This window comes from Phocoena sinus, chromosome 2 (genome assembly GCF_008692025.1).
Source record: "Phocoena sinus isolate mPhoSin1 chromosome 2, mPhoSin1.pri, whole genome shotgun sequence".
Lineage (NCBI taxonomy): Eukaryota > Metazoa > Chordata > Mammalia > Artiodactyla > Phocoenidae > Phocoena > Phocoena sinus.
In genome coordinates, this window is record NC_045764.1 from 35,234,659 (window position 1) to 35,251,380 (window position 16,722).

At 39.3% G+C, this 16,722-nt stretch overlaps 1 protein-coding gene across 1 annotated transcript in view; it reads right to left on the reverse strand.

Moving 5' to 3' along the window:
* The window catches only part of ADAMTSL3 (ADAMTS like 3), a 387,063-nt gene that overhangs the window by 213,730 nt on the left and 156,611 nt on the right, over positions 1–16,722 (reverse strand). Inside the window, 1 exon segment of the mRNA XM_032622232.1 lies at positions 5,067–5,193. Coding sequence (XP_032478123.1) covers positions 5,067–5,193 — 127 coding nt within the window.

Consider the following 16,722-nt stretch of genomic DNA (forward strand, 5'->3'; position numbering starts at 1 on the left):
GGATCTTATTCTTTCCTCTATCTTTGGTTTCTCGTACAATTCTCTGTGTTTTGACACCTTTGACAAGACTTCCCTCCACACCCATCAGTAGCTCTCTCAAAAACAATGCCCCGGCGGACCAAGTGTTGATTTCGAAATCTGTTTACATTTAATGTTATGTTAGAGGTGTGACATCCTTTGGTACCCATATGAGCAATATTTCTAATAAAAATATTGCTAGCATTTACTGAGCTCTCTCTAGGTGCCAGACACTATTTGGAATGCTCGGCATGACTGAGTTATTTAATCCTGACAATAGCTCCACAAAGGCGGTACAACCGCTGTTCCCAGTTTAAAATGAGAAAGTCAAGATACACAGAAAAGTTCAAAAACTTGCTCTGTTTACAGAGCTAGTAAACAACAGGCCCAGGATTTAAACCCAGGCAGTCTGGCCCCAGACTCCAATTTCTTAACCATATTCCTTAACTTCTCTATTCCTTAGTTTTCTCACCTGTAAAATGGGTCGGACAATGTCAAAACCACAATGTAAGGGGGCTGGTGGAATTAAATGATATGCCTGAAGAGAATGTTGGGAATTATAAAGCATTAGATCACTATTACTAATAACAGAATGGATGGAATGTGATATACTTGGTTTCCCAGCTCCTTAGAAGCCAGTGTGTCATATGCCACAGTTCTGGTCAGCAAGGCAAAACTCCCTGGGGAAGACGTCCCTTCCTGACTAAAGGGCACGGTATTAAAAGAATGCCTTCTGCACCACCTTCTTCTTTATCATCTGCTGTGTGGATGTGTTGTCTGAGTATTTAATAGTGACTTAGCAACCCCAGATGAAAGCCATACTCTAAGCTGGTGAAGGAGAGACAGGAGCCTGGTTCCTCAAAAACATAGTAAAACAGCTTCCCCAAACTTGACTGCCAGCTCCAGACTTCTTGTTAGAAGAGATATGTAAACTCCTGTATCTATAAGTTGGGTCTTCTGTGAATTCCCATAGAATGCATCTCTCACTGGTACCCCACCACTCAAAGCCAGCTCCTTCAGGAAGCCCATGGATCTCATGGTTTCCAGTCTCACCTAGGCCCCCTTGCAGCTACTCCTCTACTTCATTACTGCCTTTTTTTTTTTTTTTTGGCTGCGCTGCGTGGCTTGTAGGATCTTAGTTCACCTGCCAGGGACTGAACCCGGGCCCCAGCAGTGAGAGCACGGAGTCTCGCTGGGAATTCCCCTCCTTACTGTCTTTGATGAGTTCCTTATCCTCCTTTCCTTGATGCGAGCATTCTCGAGTCCCTGATAGCCCTCACTCTTTTCTTTTTTTATTGAAATATAGTTGGTTTACAATACTGTGTTACTTTCAGGTGTACAGCATCTTGATTCAGTATTTTTGCAGATTATATTCCATTACAGGTTATTACAAGATACTGGGTATAATTCCCTGTGCTATACAGTATATCCTTGTTGCTTATCTATTTTATATATAGTAGTTTGTATCTGTTAACCCCAAACTCCTAATTTGTCCCCCCCGCTTTGGTAACCACAGGTTTGTTTTCTACATCTGTGAATTTGTTTCATTTTTTTAATTTATTTTTTATATTTTTAATTTATTTTTTATTTATATTTTAGGGAGCCTGAAATCTTTTCATAATTCCTTGGCACCATAGTATTAGCTCACAAAACACCCACTCGTGCTTATTGTCTGCAACAGACGATTTATATGATAGTATTTTTTTGCAATGAAAGAATACTAAACCTGTTTCTCAAGTCACTAAGCACCCTCCTGCTACAACTATTCCGAAAGCTTGCACAGATATTTTGTTGTACTTAAAATTTTGTTTTTTCTACTGTTAATCCCTTTGCCAATGTTTTATCCTAAAGAAGAAGGAAGTGATGTAGAGATCATAGCTTCCAATGAAGAAAAGGATGGCTGGAGAGCAGGGTCATCTGCCTCGTCTTTATCCTTCAGTCAGTGTTAACTATGTGTCAGACACTTTTTCATATATAGTCCAATTTGATCCTCACAATGACCCTAAGAGCTGAGCATAATTATTATTCCCATTTGTGAATCTGTTTCAGAGCCCTCACTCTTAAGCAGCTGACTCTACCTCCTAATGAACAGAGTTTTTTAAAAAAAAAAAAAGACAAAACACTGTATTGGAACACAGTTAATTTCTCAAGGGTGCCTGTAGTTATCCAGTTCTTGACATGGTGTGGGTGTGTACCCCTCCCTTATTCCTGGGAAAATCCTTCCCTTGATACATTCTCTCACCTTCTGTTCACTCCTAAACCCACTGCATTCAGGCTTTGGTTTCAGCCAGAAGTTCGTTGAAACCACTCTTGCTAAGGTCACAAATTTGGTTTCAAATTGCCAAAGAGAAATTTTTGGACCTTAATTCCAGCTCACCTCAAAACAGCATTTAACATGGCCGACTATTACCTCCTTTTTGGAATTACTTATTCCTTCAGCTTCTATACTGCTTTGGCTAAGTTCTGAGTTTACCTACTCTTTTCATTATCTTTTCACTTGAATTCCCTTAAACGTTTTCCCTGGCTAAATTGTCATGACTTCCTGATATATTCTATATACTCTCTTTGGAGGGACTCAGCTAATTTATAGCTAAAGAGCACCAAGATGGGGATTTTGCCACTAGCAACAACGGACTAACATGTTTCAGATCAACTCTTCCACTCCAAAGACAATCAACATCTGTTTGAAGGTATCAGATAGGTACCAAGGCACTGAATACTTAAGGGGCCAAATTTCGGGAAAGAAGAAAAACCCAGGGAGGTGAACGTTTGTCCTTTTTTTTTTTTTAACATCTTTATTGGAGTATAATTGCTTTACAATGGTGTGTTAGTTTCTGCTTTATAACAAAGTGAATCAGTTATACATACACACATGTTCCGCCTAGAGGGGTGGGATATGGAGGGTGGGAGGGAGGGAGACGCAGGAGGGAAGAGAAATGGGAACATGTGTATATGAACATTATCTTTGATATGCATCTCCTCTCCATGCATTCCTTACCCTGATGAACAGCAAATAAACCCACCCAGCTGCTCAAGCTGGAAAATCTGCAACACCCTACCTCTCTTTTCTCTCTTACAGTCTTCATTCAAAGAATTATCAAACTCCACTGACTCTCTTCAATCTCTCTCCCATCTGTTTCTTCCTCTGCCTCTCCCACCACACTACTCCCGACCAAGGCCTCATTATTTCAAACGCCCTGGAATATTTAAAAACAGCATCCTGCTTAGACTCCTTGCTTCCTGGCTCACCTCCACATGCAGCCAGAATTATTTCATTAAAACACAAATCTAACCATGCCACTCCACTGCCTAAATGGCTTCAATGACTCCATTTAACCTGAAATGTGAAGCACAATGATGAAGGCCTTTATGGTTGCCTGCTGTCTTACTCCCCCAACCCTAACCAATGTGCAATCCTAGTAGTTCCTCAACAAAGTCCAGGCTTCCCTCTAGGGTCACACCATGAACTCTTGTGTTTCCTCTGCCTGGAAAATCCTCTCCACCTTCCACCCCTCCTGTAAGGTTCTCCCCATTTTGGAAGAATAAGTAAAATCCCTATTTCATAAGTTACATCCAAATAAACACGAAGAAATAAAAGAGTTTAAAGTAGGAACACACAGGGACTTCCCTTGTGGCATAGTGGTTAAGAATCCACCTACCATTGCAGGGGACACGGGTCAGATCCCTGGTCTGGGAAGAACCCACGTGCAGTGGAGCAACTAAGCCCGTGCACCACAACTACTGAGCCCGTGCTCTAGAATCCGCGAGCCACAACTACTGAAGCCCATGCACCTAGAGTCCGTGCTCCTCAACAAGAGAAGCCACCATAATGAAAAGCCCGCGCACCACAACGAAGAGTAGCCCCCGCTCACCACAACTAGAGAAAGCCCGTGCACAGCAACAAAGACCCAACACAGCCAAAAATAAATAAATAAATTTATAAAAAACTAAAAGTAGGAACACACAAAAAAAAGCACTGGCAGAAGACGCACATGTATCATTTTTTCCCTTTAAGGCAAGGGTCAGCAAACTACAACCTGAGGGTCAAATTCAGCCTGCAGGCTAGTTTTTGTAAATAAAGTTTTATTGGAACACAGCTGTGCCCATTGGTTCACGGGTTGTCTGTGGCTGCTTTTGCCTGGCAACAGCACAGTGTTGAGTAGTTGAGACAGAAACCATATGGGCTGAAAAGCCCTAAAATATTTACTCTCTGACCCTTTACAGAAAAAGTTGACTGACCCCCAAATTTTTTTAAAAAAATTTAAAGCAGATATTATTGAACTTAAAAGATGGAAAAGTCTGAATATGCAGAACTTAGAAACTACTGATTCTACAAACACAAACAATATTGAAAGTCAAATGACAAACAGAGAACATTAGAAATAGGTACAACAGACAAACAAATAGTATATATTCATGATACAAGTGAGGAAAAGATCACCAGCCAAATAGGAAAAAGAGTAAATGACTTCAGCAGCTAACTGAAACCTGAAGAAGTATAAATGGGCAAAAAATGCATGATGGTATTTTCTACCTTGTTAGCAATCAGAAGGGGGCAAAAAAAATAATGACTCATAGTTTACCTTAAAAAAATCAGCAAATTAAAAAAAAATAGTTATCCTCTGTATTGGCATATGTTCAAAGAAACAGGTAGTCTTAGAAGAGGTAACTGGAATAGGGATTTCCCTGGCAGTCCAGTAGTTAAGACTTCGCCTTCCAATGCAGGAGGTGTGGGTTCGATCCCTGGTGAGAGAGCTAAGATCTCACATGCCTCCTGGCCAAAAGACCAAAACATAAAACAGAAGCAATACTATAACAAAGTCAATGAAGACTTTAAAAATGGTCCATATCAAAAAAAAATCTTAAAAAAAGAGGTAATGGGAATAAAAATTTGATATACTACACTTTTTGGAAGAAATTTGTCTTTTAGAACACGGGTCAAAAGTTCTTTCCAACGAAAAAGCTTAGCGTTGGGAAAATGTTATTCTAGTATCAGACGGTCTAAAGCACATGTTTTATGGTAACATCGTATCGAGTTTAAAACCTACTTTTTTCAGGAGAAACGTGTGACTTTGATTGTCCCCGCACCAGCCTGCAGGTGGCGCCGTCACCAGCACAGACGCCACAGTTGTCTTCCTTGGCGTTGCTCCCCAGTTGTCGGTCGCAGCCCACTGCCTGCAGACAGACAGAAGCACGGCGGTCAGGAGCGGGTAGAGATACGGGGATGTGAGACCTTCTGTATGTCAGAAACCGTATTTATGGTGTTATCCTTCTTAAATGTATGAGTTGGCTCTCTTTTATGAGGATATACTTTTTAAAAGATAAAATAATATATAAAGCTTGACAGTACCCTGTCATTTATATGATTCTTCTCCAAAGGCCAAAGAATTAAAAAAGACTTGAGACTCTCCCTTGACACTCCCACTCTTACTGTTTTATTTATAATTTTATTCAGATATTTTATGTACATAAAATGAATGGAACATTACAGATATTTCCTCTCTCCTCTTTCCCCACCCCTTCCCTCTCTTTCTATCCCTACCCTAGTCCTATTCTCTCATTTCTTCCCCCAAATGACCACTATTCTGAAGTTGATGTATATCCTTCTGGTCCATAGTTTTATTTTATTTTATTTTTTCTGTTTTTAATCTCAATCTATACCTGTATCTTAATACTGACGATATATCCACATCTCTCTATATTCTGTATTTGTATCTCTGCATTTCCTTCTGTTTATCATTATCTATACCTATACCTATCTCTACCTGTATGTCATTATATATGTATGTGTGTATATATACAATCTTTATAAAAACTTTTATAAACAATTTTTAAAATATAAGGAATTAATGAGAGAGCTATCTCATAGAATATGCTTATACTGATATCCTTCAGTCTCTTGTGAATTACTGCTTTTGTGAGTTGTGTGTGTGTATTTGCTAGACTGTGAGCTTCCTTGTATGAGAAAAAGGGCTATGTCTTATATTTCTTTTTATTTTACAAATATGTCTTTTACATGATGTGCGCCCAATAATATTAACTGATGAGCTAGTTTATCTCTACCTCTGCATACACATTCAACTTTATTTGTATTTACAGGCCTGGTGTGTAAGTGCAGAGACCTTAGAGGCAAACAGCCCACTTACAAAACCTGCCCTGTCCTACCACCCCTTTCAAACTGCAGGGTGTTGAACAACTGAAACTCTAGGAGACTCATTTTCCTCAAGAGTAAAATAGGGACAATAATACATACTCCACGTAGGGTCTACTAAGAATGAAATGAGAAAATATATGTGAAACTCTTAGTACAGTGATTAGAATACTCAAAGGGCTCATCAAAAGAGAGCCCCTTTAATCTCTCTCTGTTTTTCATTTTGTTTTGACTGCTGGGTTGAGCCCCTATGCTTTGGTTTGGAGAACTGCTGGATCAGATTTTGTATCCAAGGTGTTGAAGAGAATATAAAACAGGACGAAGTTGGAACCACATCTATAGACTGTTCTTTCCAAAATGCTGGTGCTGAAGGGAAGGAAAAAGATCAAATGAAAGTTTCAGGGAGAGGTAGGAAAAGTTCCAAGGAAGTTTAAGGAAAAGCCTATGATTAGAGATATTTTCAAATTCACAAAGGGCTGTCATGAAGAAAGGGTTTACATTTGTTCTGTGTATTTTCAAATGGTGAAAGCTACAGGTTTAGGCATAATTTAGTTCAATATGAGAAAGTTTTTAAAGTCAGAGTTATCCAACAATAAATATTCAACCACGGGCTAGGTAGGAGACTTTTTGGCAGGAAAATTGGAGAGGGGATTAAATTATTTGATGAGCAGCTGAATCCTTTGAGACCCTTTCATCCTGATTATATGATTTTTATAAAGATAATAGTAAAATATTAATAATAATAGCTGATTTTTATTGAATGCATACCACGTACCTGGCATTATGCCAAGTATGTTATACACATTATTTCATTTAATCTTCATAACAACCTTCTGATACCTTCTATCTCTATTTTACAAATAAGGCATCCGAGTGTCACTGAGGTTATATGACTTTCCTACATTACACAACTAGTGTATTGTTTTAAAACCTGTTTTAAAACCCAGTTCATCTGACAGCAGAATCCTAACACTATACTATACCTTCCTCACCTTTAGTATCAGCAGATGGACAACAATGAACCCAGGTACATAGGCCATTATGTTAATATTTACAAGTACATGTGGAATAGCTTACGAGTGATTGATTTTGGAAACACACTCGCGTGGTTGAGATTCAATCAGTGAGTAACTTGTACTCATGCAACTTTCTCAAAGGGTAGTAATTCTACCATCAAATTATAGAAACACTGTTCCTCGGCCAAGCTCTGTCCTCACACATCTGTGTCCCTGAGCACTTTGCATTTCATGAGAATGAGAATCATCCTTTATCTGGTCAGCCAGGAAGGGTGTGGGTTTAGGAGCTAGGATGGGTTTGTTTTGAAGAGTGTTTGGAGCCTTGCAAGACCCTGGGCAATCGAATACCCCCCTGAGCACTGACATTTATTTCATAATTTTTAAAGCTAGAGTTCATCCAAATATTACAGCCAAAAATAAGCATGTGAAAACATCACAGAAAAATAATATCTGAAAAGAAGGTCTGGTTGCCTTGTGATTAATAGGGTATAAGCCAGAACTGCCCTTGAATTTGAGGGACTACCGAATTTTCACTCTCACTTCACATCATAATGAACACTGAGCAACTTTCTAAGAATTGCCTCAAGTACTTTCAACTTCTGTGACTTTTCCTGAAGTCAAGATCTCTAGTGGTAATGATTTAAAAACCACTAATCGATAAACATAGCAATAAACTTTATTAACATCCATACACAACCAATTTCTACAGAGCCAGGCACTACAGAGTATAAATTAGTAAGACAAGATTTATATTCTACGGTGTAGTTAATGAGACAAGTTATACAAGATAGGGGATAATATAAACAAAAATTTAAGATATATGAGCAGTGCTTTGGGGAATAAATACACATATATAAAACATCACTTCAGCTAAGGATTATTTCATAGTACTGGCATATGATTTCTTAATCAGCTCATAGAAGTCAGTGTTTAAATAAGGGTCGTTACTCCATATGAAGCAAAACATGAATTTTCCAGCTCAGTCAAGTATAATCCTTCAAATTTTTTGAGTCAACTTCTGCTTGAGATCTCTGAAAATTGGATTCTACCTTACAAAAAATTCTAACATTCCTGCCTGAAAAATCAGAGGATATGGAGCTATGGTAATCATTAGGAATATTCATAAATATTTAGCTTCTCCAGCCCATGGAGGATTGCACTTCCCCACCCCCTTAGAAATTAAGTGTAGTCATTGACTGCCTTTAGCCAACGAAATATGAGTCTAAGTGTCTGTGTCACTTCTGTAAGAAGCTTCAAGGGTCAGTGTGTGAGTCACACATTCCCCTTCTCACTGCTGTAGTTATTATGCAAAACGTGTTCCAATAAAGCCTCCCTCAGTCTGGGTCTCTGAGACGTTCAAGAGCAAAGACTCCTGCTGACCCACGTTGGCCAAGTAGCGTGAGCTAAAAGTCACCTTTAATTGTTTGAAGCCACAGAGCTTTAGGGGTTGTCGGTTACTGAAGGAGAAACCTAGCCTGTATTATACTAGAGTACTATTTAACTATTAATGGATAGAGCAGGGTCATTAACATCAAAGGGTTGTTCGAAACTGGCCATTTCACATTAAAATCCAGATCTCTGGCTCCTGTTGACAAATGAAAACTCTGACATGTTTATACACGGTTGCCCCCTTGAGCATATTAATGAGCAGATATGTATTCTCCAGCTCATGACAGCCCTCATCACTCACTATGACTAGACTTGAGCAGTTTTCTTCCAGAGTGGAGGGTAGATATTTGAGTTTCAGCCTCTATACTAAACTGTCTAAGCATCACTCACCTATCGTGCTGACTGCTGTCTACTAGAATCACATCTTACTTCCAGTTAGAAAAGTTGGCTATATTTGTAGCAATACAAAACGTACAAATATCATCAGTATAGCGCCATGGTTAAGAAAACAGATTTTGGAATTTGGTTTCCTGGGTTCAAATTCCAGCTCTACCACTTTCTAGCTGTGCCGTCTGGGCAAATGACTTAGCCTCTTCAAATTCCAGTTTCCTTATAGACAGAGTGGGGATAATGACTATCCCAGCTTCATAGTGTACGATGAGCTAACACGGTAAAGAGCTTAGACAAGGCCTGACACCTTGTAAGCACCCAGTAAGTGTTAGATAGATGCTATTCTTTTTACTAGAAATACAAAGTGATTTCTTCATTTACACAGTTGTCAAGGAATTCAATAAATGTGAATGATAAATCAGACTTGTTCTGCAGATCTGGTTCCAACCAGGTCCTGTTTCTGATAAAAATCAGACCTCCAAAGCAGAAGCAAATTTCATTCAGTGTGTATAGTTGTCTCATGCTGTCTGCTGTGCTCAGACTCATGGCAGGTTCTTCCCAGGAGCACGGTGACAGGGTCATGTAAATGAGCAAACTGTAAACACACTTGCAAAAATTATTTGTAGTCTCTGTCAAGTGAACATCAGGGCTCAGTTCACTGATCCTAAGGCAATCAGAGAGAATCACACAGTTTACTTTCTCCCATCCTAATGGCTGTGGACAGCCACAGCCACATTGTATGGGAAAGGGAATTTATGTGAACATTGTCCGGTGGAAGGAAAGATACTGAATTCAACTTAGAAGCGTCTGAATCACTTTTGAAGAAGGGCATGCAATTCTTTTGACCTGAATACCCTTTGCCAGAAGATCACTCAGCTTTCAGAGAGGTATCACCTATGACTGCCCAAAGAATCCACTTACTCATGAGACTCAACAGAAACATGATAGGAAGCACACATTTTAAAGGAACTAATTCGGCATTGAAAACCAACTTTATCCTGCAATCCCCTTCAAACCTTGGAAACTACTGGAGCAAACTATGCACATCAGACAAACAAGAGGGAGCTCTGGTCAGTGCCCACAAGGAGAAACCAGGGAAAGAGAACCAGTGTAGCCTACAGGGCTCCTGTGTGACAGCGGTTCGGCTGGGCTCCTGAAATGTTGTTCATGAAAGAACGAATTTGTTTTTTTTTAAATGAACTTTAATATTTTTTAAATGTATCACATAAACTAGTTGTACTTATTTTCATGCTGCCTTACAAACTAAAAAAAACACTATAAAACCATCTATTTACATTTGTCCTTAATAGCAAAATCAACTCTTTTTTTTTTTTTTTTTGCTCAATACATTATTTTTTTTCAATTGGGGAATGGTTGCTTTACAATGTTGGGTTAGTTTCTACTATACAGCGAAGTGAAGTAGAGTTCCCTGTGCTATACAGCTCATTCTCATTAGTTATTTATTTTATACATATTAGTGTACATATGTCAATCCCAAACTCCCAGTTCATCCCACCCCCATTTCCCCCCTTGGTGTCCATATATTTATTCTCTACATCTGTGTCTCTGTTTCTGCCTTGCAAACAGGTTCATCTGTACCATTTTTCTAGATTCCACATATATGCCTTAATATACGATATTTGTTTTTCTCTTTCTGACATACTTCACTCTGTATGACAGTCTCTAGGTCCATCCACGTCTCTACAAATGACCCAATTTTTTTCCTGTTTATGGGTGCACAATATTCCATTGTATATATGTACCACATCATTGTATATTTGTACCACATTGTATATATGTACCACATCATTTGGCTGTCAGTGGGCCTTTAGGTTGCTTCCATGACCTGGCTATTGTAAATAGTGCTGCAATGAACATTGGGGTGCATGTGCCTTTTTGAATTATGGTTTTCTCTGGGTATTTGCCCAGTAGTGGGATTGCTGGGTCATATGGTAATTCTACTTTTAGTTTTTTAAGCAACCTCCATACTGTTCTCCATAGTGGCTGTATCAATTTACATTCCCACCAACAGTGCAAGAGAGTTCCCTTTTCTCCACACCCTCTCCAGCATTTATTGTTTCTAGATTATTTGATGATGGCCTTTCTGACTGGGGTGAGGTGATACCTCACTGTAGTTTTGATTTGCATTTCTCTAATAATTAGTGATGTTGAGCATCTTTTCAGGTGCCTCTTGGCCATCTGCTGCACCAAGCAGTGTTCACTCCAACCATGTCACTGAGACTGCTTAAGCTGAGGTCACCAATGATCTCTGTTTGGTCGAAATGAAGCAGGCATATTTCAGTTCTTTTCCCTCTTGACTTCTCTGAAGTATTTGGCACTGCGAACTTCCTTCTTAAACACTCACCCACCCATATCTTGTTTTTTCCCAGTTTTCTATTAAACAGAAGACTGTTTTGTGTAGTCTCCATCATGTGTACCTCTTCCAGTGCTTGCCCCTGAAATGATGGGGCCAGAACTCTGTCCTTGGGAATCTGCCCTTCTCACTCAGTCCCTAAGGACATACATTAGCTTTAACCATGGGACGACCCCCAGATCTATATTCCTCATCTAGAATTCTCTCCTAAGCTCTAGATTCATGTATCAACTTGGATATCCACAGGTACAGCAGGCTCATCATCTTCTCCCCACATACTTGGTCCTCACTCAGTATTTTCTGTCTTGGTGAAGGGCTTCATCATCTACTTAGTTATTATGTCAGAAATCCAGACATCATTCTCAAATTCTCTCTTTTTTTCCCACATCCAATCAAACATCCAGCCCTAAAAGATCTGCTTCTTTAATCTGTAGAATTTGTCTCCCCTTCTTCAGTCACCCTATCTCCACCTTACTTTAAGCCCTTGTTATCCCAACTTGACCTATTATTATCTGCTCCAACCCTGTCTTCCCCAAATAATCTGCCACATTGCCACTTGAGTGATCTTTCTAAAAACAATCCCAACTCAGTTATTTCTTATAAATTCTTCAATGTTTCCTCTCCTCTTATAACTATCAGAATAAGTTCATGATTGGTTTCCACCTACATCTGTTGCCTCAATTTCAAGCATTATCCCACAGGTATTTTTCACCTCAGCTCTACAGAATGAGTCAAAGATGTTTAAACACACCTACTATCACATCTCTTCACCAGCGCTATTCCTTGTGCTTGGGATTCTCTTCCTCATCTTGATATATGTAACTTCTACTCAACTTTTCAAAACCTCAGTGTCAAAACATTACCTTGATCACATTGCTCTTCCTTAGCCCAGATTAAAGTGTTTGTCGGTAACAATTATTTTTCATTATAAAAGCAATACACACTCATTGTCAAAAACTTGGAAGGCAAGAAAGCATAATTCCACTGACAAATAATAGCTATTATTATCATTTAGTGGAAGAGCTCAAAAGTTAACTGGTGGTTACAAAGGAAAAAAAAATTGACAGCATATGCGATAGAAAAATGAAGTAGTAAACTCTGACCTTAGGGAAGATTAAGCAACAGCAAACATCAAATAAGATGGTTTAAGAGTAGGAAAGAAAGGAAGAGAGATTGGTTAGGCTACCAAGGGAGACTGACTAGTTTAGTCTTGGGGTAGAAAGGTGAAAGTGAGAGAGGAAAGAAGAGTAAAATGTGAGAGATTTGATAGAGGTACCGGGATAGAGGACATGCAAGCAAATACACTCGGTGACTACAATATGAATTCAGGAAGGTAACACTGAGAATTGTGGTGTCATAAGCAGACATGAATAGAAGTAGCAGTTAGAATAACCAGTGGATCTGGGAAGAACAATACTAGTTCATTTGAGAAGGGGTGGGGATTGGAGGAATTCCGACGGTGTATTGGAGGAATTTGCGGAATCTCCCAGAATGGATATCAAGCTTGAACTAGAAAATTCAGGATTGGAGGCTGAGAGAGAAATGAAAGAACGACCAAGAGTTACGAAAAGCCTCCGCATCTGCGAGTAGATAAGACTCATTTATTCAACCAGTTTTTAAGTGAGGACCTTTGATGGGGCCAGACGTTGTCAGGGTACTGGGGTATGGCAGTGAGTCTAAATGTACCAATTCAAAAGACAGAGAACGTCATAGCAGATCACAAAACAAGATCCAACTATCTGTTGTCTGAGGAAACACACTTTAAATATAAAAGCATCTATAAATTAAAAGTAAAGGGATGGAGAAAGACACAGTATGCTAACATTAATAAAAATAAAGCAGGGGTAGGTATATTAATTTCAGACAGAGCAGACTTCAGAGCAAGGGGAGTTATCAAGGGCATTTATGTAATGATAAAGGTGTCAATACTCCAAGAAAACATAACATTCTTAATGTGCATACACCTAACAATGGAATGCCAGAACACACGAGGCAAAAACCTACAGAACTGCAAGGAAAAGTAGATGAATCCACTACTACAGCTGGAGACCTCAACACCTCTCTATCAGAAAGAGGACAGATCCAGCAGGTGGAAAACATTGAGAAGAGCTAAATGAATGGAGAGATATTCCTTTTTTGTGGATAGGAAGATTCAATATTATCAAGATGTCAGCTCTTTCCAACTTGATTCCACAAAGTTATTTTGTGGATATTAACGAACTGATTCTAAAGTTTACATAAAGAGGGAAAAGACCCAGAACAGTCAACACAATACTGAAGGAGAAGAACAGTGTCAGAGGACTAACACTGCCCAACTTCAAGGCTTATGAATAAAGCCAAAGTAATCAAGATGGTATGGTATTGGAAAAAGAGTAGACAAATAGATCAATGGAACGGAATAGAGAGCACAGAAATCAACTGACATGAATACAATCAAGTGATCTTTGACAAAGGAGCAAAGGCAATACAATGGAAAAAATAGTCTCTTCAATGAATGGTGCTAGAACAACTGCACATCCACATGCAAAAAAATGAATCTAGACACAGACTTACATCCTTCACAAAAACTAACTCAAAATGGATCATAGACCTAAATGTAAAACACAAAACTATAAAACTCCTAGAAGGTAACCTAGAAGAAAACCTAGGTGACCTTGGCTATGGTGATGACTTTTTAGATATAACACCAAAAGCATGATCACTGGAAGAAATTACTGATAAGCTGGACTTCATGAAAATCGAAAGCCTCAGGACTTTCCTGGTGGTCCAGTGGTTAAGACTTCGCCTTCCAATGCAGGGGGTGCGGGTTCGATCCCCACGGGTTTGGGGAGCTAAGACCTCACACGCCTCGCAGCCAAAAAACCCAAACATGAAACAGAAGTAATATTGTACCAAATTCAATAAAGACTTTAAAAATGGTCCACATCAAAAAAAAATCTTAAAAAACTAAATGAAAATAAAATAAAATCAAAAGCCTCTGGTCTGTAAAAGACACTGTCAAGAGAACAAGAAGACCAGTCACACTGGGAGAAAATATTTGCAAAAGACACATCTGATAAAGGACGGTTATCCAAAATATATAAATCACTCTAAACAATAAGAAAATAAGCAACCCAATTAAAAAATGGGCAAAAGACCTGAACAGACACCACATCAAAGAAGATATATAGGTGATAAATAAGCATGTGAAAAGATGCTCAACATTACATGTCATTAGGGAACTGCAAATTAAAACAACAATATGATACCCCTACACACGTATTAAAATGACCAAAATCTGGAGCAATGACACCACCAAATGCTGGAGGTGATGTGGAATGACAGTACTCTTACTCATTGCTGGTAGGAGTGCAAAATGCAGTCACTTTGGAAGACAGTTTGAGACTCTCTTACAAAAATAAACATACTCTTACCATGATACAGCAATCACACTCCTTGGTATCTACCCAAATGTACTGAAAAGTTGCGTCCATACAAAAACCTGCCCGTGATGTTTATAGCAGCTTTATTCATAATTGCCGAAACTTGGAAGCAACCAAGATGTCTTTCAGTAGGTGAATGGATAAATAAAATGTGGCACATCCTGACAATGGAATATTAATCAGCACTAAAAAGAAATGAGCTATCAAGTGATAAAAAGACAGAGGGAAAATTTAGATGCGTATTACTAAGTGAAAGAATCCAATCTGAAAAGCCTGCACTGTATGATTCCAACTATACGACATTCTGGAAAAGACAAAACTATGGAGGAAGTTAAATGATCAGTGGTTACCAGGGGTTAAGAGTGGGAGGGATGAGTAGGCAGAGCACAGAGGAGTTTTAGGGGAGTGAACATACTCTGTATGATACCACAATGACAGATACATGTCATTATACTTTTGTCCAAACCCACGGAATATCCAACTCCAAGAGTGGACCCTAATGGAAACTATGGACTTCGGGTGGCTATGATACACCAATGTAGGTTCATCATTTGTAATAAAGGAACCACTCTGGTGGGGGAGTGTTGAAAATGCTGGAGGCTCTGCATGTGTGCGGGCAGGGGGTGTATGGGAAACAGCAGTACCTGCCACTCAGTTTTGCTCTGAACCTAAAAAGCTTTAAGTCCTTTTTTAAAAAGGTGGGGAAGGGGAGAGAAGAGTTCAGGAAGAGCCTGGCAAGGTAAGCAAGGATCCTGGATGTCGTCATCAATGCAATGACAAGCCATTTAGGGATTTTGGTGGGAGGAGTTAAAAACTAATTTAGGCTTTAAGACAATCGGTGTGGCTGCTGTGTGGAGAATGAATCAAATGGGGACAGTGTTGGAAGCTGGGAGATCAGGACAGGAGGCTATTGTAGTTTAGGTCAGAGCTAATGCGGGGCTTGGACTAGGAAGGAAATCAGTGGAGATAGAAATGGTGGATTCAAAAGAGGCTTTGGAGGTAGAACTGACAGGACTTGACAATGGATGAGGTGTGTGGATTGAAAGAGAAGAATCAAGAATGACTCCACGGTTTTGTGGTGAGCAACTGGAAGCCGATTTCTAGATGAAAAGATGTAGGAAGGAGAAACTAGTCTGAGGAACAAGACCACAGTTCATCAAAGCATATGAAGTCAGAGATGCCTGGCAGTGTCTGACACTTAGTAGATGGTTAGGTTCATTTGCTACTGTTACTACCATTTTTGTTATGAACATAATAGGGTAGATGGAATACTAGGCATTCATTATGTTTACATTTTTTTTTTTCCAGTGATCAAAGGAATGGGGTGGAATCTTATCCTTTCCCTACTATCCCCATACTGTCTCAGCAGCCTGTCATAGTCCCCTGGATCCTCAGACCCATTACAAGCCGTGGGGGATTATACCTCAGACACACTCACTGCAGCTCTCCAAAGTCCACTCTGAAAAAGTCTGCTGGAACACATTCATGCTAATTAATTAATATATAAGTCACTGCTCCCAAAGACCCAAAACAATGAATTAGTTTTAATAAGAAAGGTCAGAGAACCTATCAATATTAGCCTTCCAAAGCAGTGATTCTCAAAGTGGGGTCCCTGGGCCAGGAACATCAGCATCTCCTGGGAACTTGTTAGAAATGCACATTTTCAGGCCCTACCCCAGACCGACTGGATCAGACACTCTGTCACTGGGGCCCAGAACACTGTGTTTTAACAAGTCCTTCATGGGATTCCGATGCACTTTCAAGTTGGAGAACCACTGATCTAGAAACACCACAAGTCATATATTGCAATCTTTTGATTCTACAGGGGCAAAATTTACACTATTTTAAATAAGTAAAACATAAGCTACAGGTGAGTAACACTCCCTAAAAAAATTTTACATTAAAACGATCAAAGACAATATTTCATCTGTGTGAACAAAAGTGCAGAAGAAAAAGATTACG